Consider the following 15,761-nt stretch of genomic DNA (forward strand, 5'->3'; position numbering starts at 1 on the left):
AAAAATGAAGACTGAGAAGGTTTAAGGGGTCTTGCTCCATATCACTCATGAATTTAGTAGAAAGCTAGGACTTGCCCCTAATTCTGTCCCTTAGAGCGTTTCTATTTCCAACGGGCCATGGAGCAAGAATTTCATTCCATTCCATGGAATCAGAATTACCCCCATCTCTAGTCAGAAAATCCTTCCTCCTAAAAACCATGGCCCCTGGGAGGCTGAGGAGAGAGGATGGCTTGAGCCCCGGAGTTTGAGACTGCAGTGAACTGTGATCACACCACTGCACTCCAGCCTGGGCAACAGAGGAAGACTCTGTCTCGAAAACAAAACAAAACAAAAAAAGCCCAAAGAAGCCTTCTTCTTTAGCTCAGCAGCCTAGAAAAGCTTAATTCTGTAAAACCCGTTTTTGAAGCTTTCCTTCGTAAGTCTTCTGACAGCCTCGTGGAAGATATTCCTTGGGGGAAAAGTGCTGGTTCCCATGAGTGAGATTTTGACTCTGGTTTTTCAAGGCTCACACCAAAAGACGACCTCCTGTACCACACTGCCTGCTCTGGTACACGTCAACCCACATGACACTTCTGTACTCTTCCCAAGCGATGATCCCTCTTCAAGAAATAAGATCAAACATGGTGTGTGCATTACTCCTTGTCACTTTGGATCAAGGATCACAAAGGTCACAAAGTGGTGGGTTAAACGCACATAGTTCAGCAGAGCATACTGCCACCTATTTTAAGCACAAGCATACATGGCTGCCGTTAGGGACCCAGGAGGTCACTCACTGGTCACTCTTTGCGCGTCTACAAACACCTCATGTGACTTGTTGAGCCAGTGTGGGGGAATGTGGTATTTTTCACAGATTAGCTTTTTATCCTGAGAGATTTTTTTTAAACTATACTAAAAGTAACTTTGAAAACAGATAACTGGTTTTATACCATTGCTTTAAGCAAAAAGGATTATTTTAATGTGTGATTTGTTGTTTATTTCTAGGCATGACTGGGATCCTCCCGACAGAAAAGTGGACACAAGAAAATTTCGGTCTGAGCCAAGGAGTATTTTTGAATATGAACCTGGCAAGTCATCAATTCTGCAGCATGAAAGACCAGTAAGCACTTGTCATTAAACAGAATATGCCAGCTCGCTAGGCTCCCAGGGTTCCCAAATAAACCTGAATTTTAGATCCATTAGCAATTTTTGTCACAAAGGTAATTACTTAGAAATCATGTTTATTTTGTATCATGATTTGTGCATCTCATCTCAGAATTGAAAGATACATGTTCTAATATATTGTCTTTACTGACCAATTATGTGTGTGTGTGTGTATTTATATATATACACACACGTAGGTGTATATACATACACATATATACACATGTGTATACACACACACACATATATATTTATATTCAAGATTCGTTTGCATGTAACTATAACTGTGCCTAATCATTAACCAGAGTTTAACTTTTAAAAAACATTCATAAATGCAATGCTTCATTGCTATCATAGCTTGCTAATGAGAAAAATCATTGATTAATCTGCCCAATACACATGGACCCAGGCAGTTCTATCCCTTGTTTTCCATATTGGCTTTTTAATATTTCTTTGGATGAAGGGGAAATTTTCCAAATGCCCTTTTTATAACAAGTTGTTTTAATTGCTTCTTATTAAATCCCTCCTCAGGTTACCAAGCCTCAAGCTTCCTGATTGATTGTCATTCTAATGGATCAAGATTATATTTCACTTTGCAGGATTTTTTCCAGTTATTTGATTATATGCAAACAAAAATATCTATACACTTAAGAAGAACCACTTCCCTCCTCGAAGTGCAGGTTCACACATAGGTCCTCCCTTGGCCTTTGGTTTTGATTCCCCAATACTCCCTTGCATGTTCTTTGCTTCCCCTCAGAAATCAGTGCCCTCAGGATTTTCTTTGAAACTCCACAGTTCCTCTGCATCTCCTTCCAAATCTACTTCTAGGAAAACATTTGCAATCAATTGCAATTTACTCTCATTTTTGCTCTAAAAGAATTTTAGGTGTCAGTGAACAGGAAAAAGAGAGTTTTCTTTGTGGAGCTCCTTCAAGAGTCTCCAAGAAATCACACTCATATGTAATCCAAGGCCAGCCCTGTGGTTTAATTGGAAACCCTAGCCTTGCCACACCCAACATGAGTGTCCTTGATTTAGTTTTTGAAACCCTGTATTTGTGGTCGTGTTCTGGAGAAGCATGTTCAAAACCTTATCATCGGATAATTCATACATGATATTTATCTCAGCCTTCTTACCCTTTCTTTAAATAACTCATATCTTTTAGAGTAACAGGACTATGAAAGAAAAACTGAACGAAAAAAAAAACACTGATTTGCAGGCACCATTGCAAACTTATAACCCATTTACTAGTTTCTATGATTGAGTATCATGCTACTCTGAAATTTCCAGAATGAGAATTGAGTGAAACACAATGTCACCAATGCATAAAATTGAAAACAGCAAAATAATACGTCTCAGATTTAAATTAAGCAACAAAACTTTAATGATCTTTCTAATAATTTATGAGACTCTTAGGATAATGAACATGGTAAATGTATGGGAATGCTTTGGGAGCTGTGGTGTCAGGAAACAGGATTGGTTTTAGAAGCTCTCCCACCAGGATGTTTCTGTTATTTAGTCATTCAGCAGAACTGATTGAGCAGCAGCTACCTGCCAGGCTTTATGTGAGGTGCACAGCGGGGAACAGAGCACACTCTCTACCTTGAGGAACGTATAATCTATCATTTAATATCTATGCAAGAGTAGATCTGAGTTTGTGCAAAGTAAACAGCCTCTCGTATGGTTAAAACAGACACACAACTAAAAAATGCTCCCTTTGCTCCATTGAGGGTTTATACATTGACCCTATCATTGTGACTGAAATTCGCACATTACTCTTGTCTTTGGGTTAGAAAAGACTTTAAAGACGCTTTGTTTTACAATAGCAATAATAATAGCAATAGCAATCATTGTAAATCGTTATTGAGCACTCACTCTATGCCAGGCTCTGTCATTAGTAATTTATGCCTTATCTCATGTAAAATTTCCAACAGTCCTATTAAGCAGACACGTGGCATTTCCATGTTACAGATGAAGAGACTGAAACACACATTAGCTCGCCTTGCCCCAGGGAGACATAGCCGGTGGGAGCCAGAACTAGGAGTTGAGCCCAGACATACTCATGCCTGGTGCACTTGGTCACTGCTGTATAGCCACTCCAGGCGTAGCTGAGCAGGAAACACATTTAAGCTGTAGTCGTTATTGGATTGGCTTATTTGATGATTTTGCAGTATAAATTAGTTTATTTATTGACTAATTTATAGTAAAGTATACTTGATTTACTTTATCAGAAACTTAGGCCCTAAGTAGTTACCACACAGGACCAGCAGATGTGACTGGTTGTAAGACAGGAAGATCTGGAGCCATGAGTGTGACAGAGATTCGAGTGCGGATAGGTCTCTGCAGCCACAGGAGAAGATAAGTAGAAGGAACTTAGAAACTTAGAAGGAAATGAGAATGGCTATCTTATGGAGAAATGGAAAGAGCAAACATTTTTACCTCTCCTAAGCAATTTTGGAGAGGACCAGCCTTAAGCAAAATGGTTTGAGCTGGCCGTATGGAACATTTTGGCCAGCTTTTCCAGTGTAGGACTAGCTCATCATCTTTTTAAAACAATTAGTCCTGACTTCATTTCAAATGCCTCTATAAATCAGAAAACAAAAAGAGCCAAGTGGGCAGTGGTGATGTGGAGACTGGCTGCATATTGATACAGTTTACATAAGATTCTGATATGTTTGAAAATACAAGCTAGAGACTGAAGAGCCGCGTGCTGAATGAGAGTGGCATCACAGCGAACAGCAGCGCTGAGGGCTAACACGGTCTGATCCGTGCATTCTCATGTCTTTTGACTCCAAGACGGCTTGGGAGCATTCCTTTGCTCTTTTCATTTTTCATTTTTGAAAACCATACACAGCACCTGGGTAATTCTGTGTTGCTCTTTTGAATCTTTACACGGCCTCTCCATCCGCCCAGTTTTCCAAAGGGCCCTCTTGGGTTGTGCCCTCTCCTCCAGTGGACTCAATGTCTGCCTGCCAGGAGAAATGCCACCGCCGCTCCTCTCTTCTGGCCCACAATTGTCCGTGCCTGGACTACAGTGACAGCCACCTAATTCATTTCCCTACCTCTCCAGTCTAGTCTCCACACCACAGCAGAGGCAATCTTTAGAAAATCTTTATAAAACCTCCAGCTCAAAATTTGCTCCTGGCTCTTCACTGTCCTTCGAGCAAAATCTAAAACCCTGAGCATACTTTATAGAAGACTTGTGATTGGGCTCCAGCTGACCTCTCCAGCCTCATCTCTCCTCCCACCCTCCCTGCCTCGCTAGGTTCCAGCTACACAGAGAACATTCAATTCCCGCCTTGCTGGACCTCTGTAAAGGCTGCTCCTTCCCACCAGGAAAAGCTCTCCCCACCACCTTGTCCTTCACATGGAGAATTCCATCCCATCCTCCAGGTCCCAGCACAATACCACCTCCCCCAGGGAATGTGCCTGACTCCTCAGCACTAGGTTGGAGGCTCTCCCTGCTATGTGCCCATGGCACACTGTGTTCCTCATGAGATCTTGAGCTTCTTGAAGGTGAGGGCCGTGACTAGTCCACTAGTTGTATCCCAACACCTGGCACAATGCCTGGCCTAGAGTAGGTATTCAGTGAATATGCATTCGTGGAATTTCTAAGTGAATGAATGAACACAGTTTTCACCCTTGCAGTTAAAGGATAAAGTTGGTGAGGGACTGAATCCTTGTTCTGTTGCTTATCCATGAAATCTATGTATTTCTAGTGCAAAAGGCCCAGTGGGTCTCAAAACATTCTTGGAGGGATTTGACACACTGCTATTAGTAGTGACTCACGAATTCCATGATTCCCTGGGATACAGAGGAGGCAGGGGGTTAGTACTGTTTGAACAAAAGTCCTTCCAAGACCCTGGCGAAAAGATCTTCCTTAGGAATCAGTGGCGTACGTGTTTATGTTCTTTAACAGGGAAAGTAAAAGTGAGTGCACTTTTTTGAAGCTCATAAATACTCATGTGACTGTAAATTTAGAAAGGTTAATTAATTGGGCCTAATGTTTGATCTGGAAAAGTACTTAGCAGCGGTCACCAGGAATTTGCCTTGAACGGACTCGAACCACAAATCAGAACCGTATTTCCACAATTTAATTTTTCCATGAGACAATTATAAAAACTCTCCTGGGATTGTATTACTAAAACCTTTACATCCCATTACATTGGATATGTTTGTAGGTGATTAATGTTAAATTAAAAAAAAAATCAATAAAGTATTTGTTTAGGACCTCTGTATGCTTGATAAAGTAAAAAAAAAATGAAAGTAAAAAAATATGAAAATGTGACCTTACCCTACAATAACTAAACCTGAACACGATAAAAGCAGAAGAAAATAATCATTGGAAACACCGTGCCGAGTTGAAATGCAATTTAAACCCTTAGTGAGCTTAAGCTTCTTTATCAATAAAGATTGTCAGTCAATACTTAAACTGTAAAAATTTAAGGAGTTTCATCTGATGACCGTTAAGAATTATCCCAACTGATAATGTATATAGCATTTATTGTGAAACCACAATAAATATAAAACATGGTAGTCGATGTCATTAAAGCTTAAAATGGAATGAGCATAATTTTCAAAAACGAAATAGCACCAACACTTCTTTTGTATAGAACAACGTACAGAAAGCATATGCCTCACTGAGAATACTTAGTGGAATTTCTATAACCACAAAAACAATTGAATGTTTTTAATTGTAGAAAACACTAAAATTTTTTAAGTTGTTCACCCTTGGTAGCTTTAAAGTAAGGATCACGTGTGATTTATAGTTACAGTTTTTCTTAAACACATCCTCTTGCACTGACGACACAAAGTTAGCTTTAAACGGAGGTCTGCTGGTGTTTTGTTTTTTTATGAAAAGAAACCAAAAAAAAAAAAAATCACACCAAGGTTGGAAAGATGCATATCAGTATCTTTGTTCTTTTGTCTTTTCTGAGCAATTAGAGTGAACCATAATCATACTTCCTAAATGAGTCTCTGAGTGTTAATATTAGTGCTGTACTCAAAGGCATGTCCATGTTCCGCATGGAAAGTGTTAAATCACTGAGATTAGTGATTTGTGTGAATATCCATCTGTTGACTGACCATCTGTATGTGTGTCACTGACTGTTGTGAGGCTTCCGTGTTCCTTAGCAGTGCCTCCATAGGACATTTAATTATTGCATGATAAAAGATTCAATAGGTTAACCACAGCAAAGACAAAATTCTAGTTCTGCCACTAACACTTCCTTTAACACAACTCTGCTCAAACATGTGCCTTTCATTGCATTCCATAGTTATTGATAATTCCCAGCTATCATTGTTTTGGGCGTTTTCTCTGCTAATTTCTATTGGCATGCATTCTAGATAGTTGCCCATTGTAACTATAAATTGACTTATTAAATCAACAAAAGCATAATTAATGGAAAACTGCCATTCTAAGGTATGATGCAAAATGGAGGATATTCTGTTTCCTTTTCCATATTCTATCATAGAGATGCATTACTATAAATCAGGACTTGGTATATCCATTTGTTATATATTTTCTTAAGGTGGGAGTCAAAGTTACACAGCTAACAAGTCTTATTCATTTAGTAAATCGGCTGCCCTCTGCTGTTCATAATGTTTCTTAAACAGGTTCCTTTCCTCTAAGAGAAGTTTCTATCTCCCCTTAGCAAAACAAAATACTATTCTTGAAAGCAGAAGTTATAATAATCAATTAATAATATCACTGAGTGTGTAACATTAGGAACTATGACGTTTAAAAGAATCAGAGGTTAGTTTTCCTGTAGAAGAAATAGTATGTCTCTATAAACAGAAGAGAAATTACTGGAAATTCTCTCTACTGTCAGTTTCCCTAAAAACCAGCTCCAGTAAAACCATTTCATAAAATAATTATGCATCTATAATGATCTAAATAATAATTGGAGAAAAATAGTACTTTATTGACATTAAAATCTCAATACTATTGCAACTATTGAATCAAATGTAAATTGAATTAAATTTTTAAATTCAACAGAAAATAGCAAATTGATTACTAGAGTATTTTGTCTCTAACAATTTCACTATTACTTCTGAGGTGTAAACCAAATATAATACTGACGTAAATAAGGAAAAATATCTCAAGATTTCTAGGCATTTCCCATGTCTAATAGTAGGATATTCTCTCTGAATTTATTTATTACAAAAATAACATTATGACAATAAAGCAAAATAATATTTCAAAGAAAGAAAAAACAAACAGTCTCAATATCAGAACACCATTGTAGTCTTTTGTGTATGTGTGACTTTCTTGACTGTGTTCATGCAGAGACAAGCTTTGTAATACCATTGTAACTACTGTACAAGTGCCTGGTTAGATTCGGTTTTTACTGCTTGGTGTCTCACTGTGAGCATTTCCCAGGAACACCACACAGTCTTTATAATTATGATCACTACATCTTTTGGATAACTTAGGCTTTTGCACTATTTTGTCATGATGCCGCAAACGTTTCTATCATTGTCTGTAATAACTATTATATTCTTTTATTATAAAATATTGAAACAAAGTCACATCACTAAAAACACTGTGAGTATAATTTATTATTAAGTGTAGACTGTGTATCATTAGCAAAACTTGTAAGTGCAATGAGTCAATAAAACAGTAGAACAATGTCAAAATCATGGCTTTTGTTGGAATATGGAATATTTCAAGCTCCCAGCACTGTGAAGGTTACATAGCGTTTCTTTCATAACCAAGATGTTGCTACTTAATTTAAGTCCCTGACTTCCTTTAAGAATTGTAAGCAAATGATACTGAATTGCTCTGACGCAGTGAGCACTGACTAGACCTCCTGGAATATGTCTTGGGAGTCACAGCTCCTCTCCTAGCCAGAGTCAGTGGCTTTTAGGGAACCATATAATTTTTCTTAGAATTTTTTTTTCTGACTTAAGATACTGTACACTCTTCAATTTTACCACATTTAATTAGTGTCATATAGTAATTATCAAAGAAGTAATAACTTGCATATAGTACTTTAAGCACTTAGACTTAATTTAAAATCAGCAGCCTGAATCAGTCTAGTCAGGCGTGTATTATTTGAAAATATTAAGGGTATTGCTAGGTAAAGTAAACACACTACATCTGTTTTCTATTACTAAAATAATTGTATTTTCTCCAACTGTTTATATTAACACTCCTAGTTTTTTCATCTTAAAAACAACATTCAGAAACCTCTGAGGGGAAGCAAGTCAATTATAAAATGGGCTTTTTCTCTAAATTAGAACATCAAGGAAACCAAGATGGGATTTTATCCCAAGTTCCCTCCCCTGCCCCGCCATCCACGGTATTGTGAAAAACCAGATCCCCTTCTCAGCTTGAAGTAGGCAGCCGGGAGGTGAATCTTGGGCATCTTCCTCCACATTCCGAGACTCCTGGTGGGCAGCGCTTCGCCGTGGCCGGGATCGTCCCCCGGGTGCCTGGGTCCCTAAGGACACTTCGCGCTCCGGCGCGCGCTCCCCTCCCAGCCTAACGCAGGCACCGCGCGCGGCCAGGGTGTCCCCGCGGTTCCGCCCAGAGCCTCCATCTAATGAACCAGTTTCTGCACCCCTCTTTCTTGCAGCCCCCTCTCCCAACAACTCCGACACCTGTTCCAAGGGAACCTGGCCGGAAGCCTCTTTCTAGCTCCCGCCTCGGAGAAGTCACTGGTAGCCCCTCCCCTCCGCCCCGGAGTGGCGCCCCCACACCAAGCTCGCGCGCCCCGGCTCTGTCTCCCACCCGGGTGAGCTCCTCCCTTCCTTACCTTTCTTAATGCCCGGCAGACGTGCAGGTGCAGCCCTCGCTTGCTCAGAGCCTGGCGACTCCCACTACCCCGGGCCCCGCTCGCATCCACCCAGGCCCCAGAATCTTCTCATCCACAGGCCCCTGAGAGCCCCCCAACGCCCTGTCCCGCTCCCCCAGCTCGCCTCTCTCCCCACCCCTCCCACACCCTTCCCCATCCCAGGCTTTCCACCTGCCTGCCCCCAGTGAATTGTCTGCAGACTGCAGGCTCCCATGCTGGGACTGCTGGCCACCAACGAGGGCAGGGGCGACGAAGTGACTCGCCCAAAAGAGCTCCTTGGTGACTGGGTTGAGCCTATTCCAAACATCAGGCGTGCCAGCCAGACCCAGGCTCGCTGCGTAGAGAGTGGTCCATAGCTCATGCCTCAGGCATAAGTGGATCAACTGGAGCAAGAGTTGTCTACCACTTATGCCAATTAGAAACGATGGACAGAGGAAAGAACTAGGGGCCCACTGCCATGGAGCTCGCCTTCACATCCTCATGTTACTTGTTTTACTTTACTTCCTCCGTTCTCTCCTGCTGAGGTTCGTGGGGTGAGAGGTGATGCATGTTTGCGTGTGAATGCGCGCGTGTTTTTTCGTGCCACACAGCGTTTCCCTCACTTTGCTCAGTGTGCCTTTTCCTTCCCTTTTCCTTCACATCTGCTCTAGACTGATCGCATAAATCCAGATGACATAGATTTAGAAAATGAGCCCTGGTATAAATTCTTTTCAGAACTGGAGTTTGGACGCCCGGTAAGTGAGGCTAGACTATTAATATAAGAAAACTAGGCGTATGCTTTTTGATTTCTAAAATACCATTATCAGGAGACGTGGGTGTCATTCAGAGAACGAAGGCCGAATGCATAACGTATACACAAATTTGGTACAGCGTAGTCTAGGTTCATTTCTGTACCAAATGCTTAAATGTGTTCAGACATTTCCTATATGGTTTGTAGGTCATTCATTAGGTCTTTATATCTAATTCATTGCAAGTTCAAAATGTTGAGGTAGTTTCTGTGCTGAAATATTCAGGCAATTATTATAACTTTATAGAAGATTTGTATTTGTTTACAGTCTCTTTGGTCTAGTTCAAGCAGAAGGGCACCTTGACGTTGAGAGGCCTGTTTGCTGAGCAAACGTCAGGCACCTGGAGAGCGCGGAGTTCTGTCTTCACTATCTCCTCGAGGCCTCCTGATGTCCCGCCAATAAGAAGAAAATGCGGACTGGAGGGGTTAAGTAATGTGCCCCAAATAGCAAATGGCAGAGTAAGAAGTTAAACGCAGAGGCTGTTAAAGAAAAATGAAACTCTCTGGGCAGTTTTCAGTATAATATACTGCCAGAGTAATCCCACTATAAAATACAGTCACGTGTTGCTTAAGGATGCGGACCGGTTCTGAGAAATGTGTCATCAGGTGAACTTGCCATTGTGCGAACATCGTAGAGTACTTACACAAACCCAGATGCTGGAGCCTGCTACACTCCTAGGCTGTGTGGTGTGGCCCATTGCTCCTGGGCTACAAACCTGTACAGCAGGTTACTGCACTCCATACTGTGGGCAACTGTAATGCAGTGGTAGGTATTTGTGTACCTAAGAAAATCTAAACATAGAAAAGGTAAAAATACAGTCTTACAATCCCATGGGACCTCCGTCATCTACAGGGTGCATCGTTGACGGAAACGTTGTTATGCAACACATGACTGTACCTAGTTTCCCACTAGGGATACAAGGAAAGAAAAAACTCAGGAAGCCCTGTGGATCTTGATTTCCAGGCTTGCCAGTGAAAGGCATCACAACTTCTCTAATCCCCAGACTCCCACCAGAGGAAGCCCCGAGGCTGGGCCTTATTGCTTAGTCTTTTGGGGGTAAGAAGTCAACACGAGGCCAGGTGCGGTGGCTCACGCCTATAATCCCAGCACCTTGGGAGGCCAAGGCGGGCAGATCATGAAGTCAGGAGATCGAGACCATCCTGGCTAACATGGTGAAACCCCTGTCTCTACTAAAAATACAAAAATTAGTTGGCTGTGGTGGCGGGTGCCTGTAGTCCCAGCTACTTGGGAGACTGAGGCAGGAGAATCACTTGAACCAAGGCAGAGGTTGCAGTGAGCTGACATTGCACCACTGCACTCCAGCCTGGGTGACAGAGTGAAACTCCGTCTCAAATAAAAAAAGAGTCGGCCAGGCGTGGTGGCTCACGCCTGTAATCCCAACACTTTGGGAGGCCAAGGCGGGCAGATCACGAGGTCAGGAGATTGAGACCATCCTGGCTAACACGGTGAAACCCCGTCTCTACTAAAAATACAAAAAATTAGCCAGGCATGGTGGCGGGTGCCTGTAGTCCCAGCTACTCGGGAGGCTGAGGCAGGAGAATGGTGTGAACCCGGGAGGCAGAGCTTGCAGTGAGCCAAGATCTCGCCACTACACTCTAGCCTGGGTGACAGAGCAAGACTCCATCTCAAAAAAAAAAGAAAAAAGAGTCAACTCAAGGTTCAGCTAACAACTTCCCTGATTAGGAACTGTATCCACCAACAGCAGTGCATTTGATGTGTGTCAGTTACACATGTTTTTATGCATTTTAGACTCTTAAATAACATACCAGTTACACTGATGGTTTTTTAGAAAACAAGATATAACCATTTCTATATCATATGCTGATTTATATACTTGTATATTGACCATATATGGCTTACTGATTGGTGATGGTGGTCTCTTCTGTCCATTAAACTGCAAAGGAGACTTGGTTAGACTCAAGGTAGCTTATTGAACTGAATCAAAAGTGACTGTAAATGAATACAAACCAATGAATTTTCCTACATTATTATCTCATAGGAGGAATGTTTTCTCTCACTTTTTCTCATTTGTATCTTAGTGTGAACGTAAATGTATTTTATTTCAAGGAAAAACATTCTGTAGCTTTATTTTATATGTATTGTTGCTGTTGGTTAGAAAGTTTATATGGACGGCCAGGCGTGGTGGCTCACACCTGTAATCCCAGCACTTTGGGAGGCTGAGGCAGGAGGATCACTTGAGGTCAGGAGTTTGAGACCAGCCTGGCCAACATGGTGAAACCCCTTCTCTACTAAAAATACAAAAATTAGCTGGGCGTGGTGGCGCATGCCTGTAATCCCAGCTACTCAGGAGGCTGAGGTGGGAGAATCACTTGAACCCAGGTGGCAGAGGTTACAGTGAGCTGAGACGGTGCCACTACACTTCAGCCTGGGTGACAGAGTGAAACCCTGTCTCAAAAAAATAAAATAAAATAAAATATTTAAAAAAGAAAGCTTATAGGGACTATTCTGTACTGAGCCTAAATTATCAGCATTTTCCATAATCATTTTCAGCCACACATGGAAACTCACCAGCATGCTATCCACTTGCTCCTTTAATGTTTCTTTAATATACCTTGCATTCCTCTGTGGCCAGAGACTAGGAGTGCTAATTAAATTTGACAAAATGAGTTTATAAATATACTAATTGAACACTAGCGAATTTTCCCAGTGCTTGAGAATATTTGCAAACGTTGCACACTTCCTCCCAGCTGCCCCTATTTTGCTCCATTCATGTCATTCTGTTTGTGTAGCTGGTGCCGTCAACACTCAATTTCTAACTGTTGTCACCTTTTCCACATGTTCATTCCTTGCTGCCATTGACTCTCCTCCATTCCATCCCTACACTTCTGCTTCTATGGTGCATCTACACCCAGCCTCCTAAAAAGCCTCTGGACTATGTTCAAGATCATTCTTCTGGTGTTTTCAATGAGGTAAAAACACGTTATTCTCTCTTTTTCAGATATCTCCTTTAGAGGCTGTGACTGTGATTCTGCACATCTGTGTTTTACAATTCTCTGTAATGTCTAAGCTATTTTTGAAAAAAACAATCTATCTTTGCATCATTATGTTGCATCCAGTATCACTGCCTGGACATTAATTATACCAGAGTTGTTGGCTATACCTGGACTCTGGGTGAAGAATCATTCCAACCACAACTGCTACTTATACTATCCTATGTAGTTCTGGTATTCAGCAGTGTGAAAATAAAAAATCAAAAGTATTAGTCTTAGTGCATATATTAAGCACCTGTTTTTATTAGACAGAGTAAACTACTACTAGAAGGCTTCTTAGAACCATTCTATTATAATGCTTGGAGTGTGGATAATCAGATGCCTATGTCCCACATATTTCTAAAACTTATTGTTATTCTTTCATTTTCCTAAATACAACTTATAGATTGTATTATCAGACAAGAATAGGGCTGGCAAATACCTGGAAATTGTGTATCACAACTTCCCAGTTTCATACCCATGACAGACATTATTACTCCTTCTCAACACTGTGATCCAGGAAGCCACTATAAGAAATTATCACTGGCATATAAAATGAAATGCATTTGCAATCTCTACTTAAGAGCCTATTTCAACTAGGTGAAAAATGTATGGCAGCCAATGTACATTTTTATTTGAATCAGAGTTTTATTTGAAAAAGAGCATGAAATAGGCAGAAATGATCCAGAGTCAAAAGCTTGTTACCCTGCTGTCTGCGAAGAAAAGCAGAAAATTACTTTAGGAAGTAGACAAATGACTCATTAGAAGACATAAGCAGAAATGGCACTGTTTTGGTAGCCATCACCTATATAAAAGCCTCCTTGCAAGGAACTCTTAGAAGCAACTAGCATGGGAACAAAGTAAATAAACTGGTTTTTGCACAGTAGTTGCTCTGTGGTCTTAAGTGAATACTATAACACAATAAATATCTTATTTTCATTAAAAGTCTTAAATATGTGCAACTGGAAAACAAAACTAGTAGAACATTTATGTTGTAGGAGGTACTACTGACACATAGTGGTGACCACTGGAATTGCAGGTATAGAGTCTCAAGGAAATATGCAAATTTCTAGAGTCTCAATTTGCAATTTCAAATTATTTACGCTGTGGTAAACATCAGAGTGTGTGTTAAAACTGAGAAGTGATCAAAATATTTATATATTAAATAAAAAGTAAAATAGAGTAATCAGGAACATTCTGGGTTATTTAATTCAGCCATTTCTAAAGGCTTACATTTTATAGCCAGGCAGGCAGGCATGTAATCTGAAGAAAATCAAATAAAACAAGGGGTTATATTCTGTATGTTATGTTACCTTAATATCTGCAGAAAGAGTCTCATTTCAATATATGAGCAACCCAAGAATTTATTTTGAAATTCAATGTGGTCGGATATTTTTCTCAGATATTTCTAGGGTGTTTTTAAGGTAGGTTCATAGATAACTGAAATGGAATTTAGAGTGCATCATGTCCAACTCACTCATTTTTCAGTTAAAAAAAAATTAGAGTGCAATAATTTTAAGAAGTAAGTCCAAAATCACATGGTAAGATAGTGGCGGAAAAACATATATATATCTCTTAACCTTCATTTCAGTGCTATTTCCTGTATATCACACTTTTCAGCACTTCCAAGATATATATTTAGAGGATAAATCTTTTAAAAACAAATTACTTACTTAATATTATTTCTTGTTAACTATTGAATTTCTTTGAAAAGAGTTCTGATAATTAATATTACACAATAATTCTTGGGCATAGAAACAGTAGAAACTTAATTCTCTGCATTCTATCATGTGATGGTAGTGGCAAAAAAAAAACACACAAAAAGCACTTTTCCAGTAGTTGACCTATTTGCCAGTTATCTCTGGGATTGAGAGGGAGTGTTGTATGATTCTAATAGCATATGTTAACTATGTTATTAATTTCACATTATAGTTTTTCAGAATGTAAGAAAATATATTCTCTTAAGGTTCTGGATTTTTAATAACCTTTTGTTATTAAACATTGCTGGTTAAAAAATGTAATTGATTAGACATTACCTTAGCTACCATTTATCAACTGCCTGGTATATTACCATGAATAACATAGTTTTTAATCCATAACTGGAAAACTGGCATTAATGAAGAACAGTTACAGATATTTAAGCAAAATTTAATCTAATAGTTACTTAACAGAAAGAGTGATTCAGTATCTGTACTTCTCTAAATTGACCTTCTAAGTGTGTTAAAATAATGGTAATATGTAAATACTCAGTAGATCATAATTGGTAAAATTTGTAACCTCTTTTCTGGAGACAATTTTCGTTTTGGGATGAGTACCCTTCTTACAATTATTGTACAAGTTTTTCTCTCAGTCATCAATCTAGATTTTTTACCGTTGTCTTATAATTTAATACTGAACTTTCTCTGAGTGTACATGAAACCACAAAACTGGTTTTAGTTTATTTTGAATGTAAAAACTAGTACAAGGAGAAATGGTAGTTTCTTAGCCTAACTCTGAAACACAATGAGTTCTTATACTACGTTTTATTTCACATTACAATGTTGTTTAGGCTCATTATAAGTTGACAGTTCAAGTTTTCTGATCAGGGTCAGGGTGTTCTCAGAGTGTTCTGAACTTGACACTTTTTGCTCATTAGCTGTGTGTAAGTGTGTCCCTTGAAAACCATGCTCTGCACAGACGCCAATGCTCTCAGGCTAGTTGGTGTTGCTCTTGTACAAACAAGTAGAACTAATATTTCCTAATGGTAATACAACTATCTGATTTTATTTTTTTACTTGTTTGCTTTCTTTCATATTTAGTATCTATTTTTCTACCTTCCCAGTGTCTGATTCAGAGCTCAGCAAATTAAAATAACCATGTAAACATATCAGACTGGCAAACCAAACTTTTCTCCTAATTTTATATTTGTTGAGAACCTAGGAATCTAAATATTTTCTAGGAACTAAAAATATTAGAATCCACTTCTTCTGTCTGAAAGGAGGATGGGAATATTCTCATGCAGAGATGCTTTTGTTTCTAGGCAAGAT

The 15,761-nt window shown here is 39.6% G+C and overlaps 1 protein-coding gene across 50 annotated transcripts in view; it reads left to right on the forward strand.

Moving 5' to 3' along the window:
• LOC105466558 (sorbin and SH3 domain containing 2) overlaps positions 1-15,761 on the forward strand; it is a 379,599-nt gene that overhangs the window by 317,639 nt on the left and 46,199 nt on the right. For 24 of the 50 annotated variants that reach the window (XM_011715524.3, XM_011715522.3, XM_011715521.3 and 21 more), the window contains 4 exons: positions 982-1,096; positions 8,718-8,876; positions 9,587-9,670; positions 12,619-12,675. In XM_011715524.3, coding sequence (XP_011713826.2) covers positions 982-1,096; positions 8,718-8,876; positions 9,587-9,670; positions 12,619-12,675 — 415 coding nt within the window. The remainder of the gene's footprint in view (positions 1-981; positions 1,097-8,717; positions 8,877-9,586; positions 9,671-12,618; positions 12,676-15,761) is intronic. The other 26 variants (XM_071092729.1, XM_071092733.1, XM_071092735.1 and 23 more) reach the window with 4 other exon arrangements.

The sequence above is a fragment of the Macaca nemestrina genome, chromosome 3 (genome assembly GCF_043159975.1).
Source record: "Macaca nemestrina isolate mMacNem1 chromosome 3, mMacNem.hap1, whole genome shotgun sequence".
In the NCBI taxonomy this organism is placed as follows: Eukaryota; Metazoa; Chordata; class Mammalia; order Primates; family Cercopithecidae; genus Macaca; species Macaca nemestrina.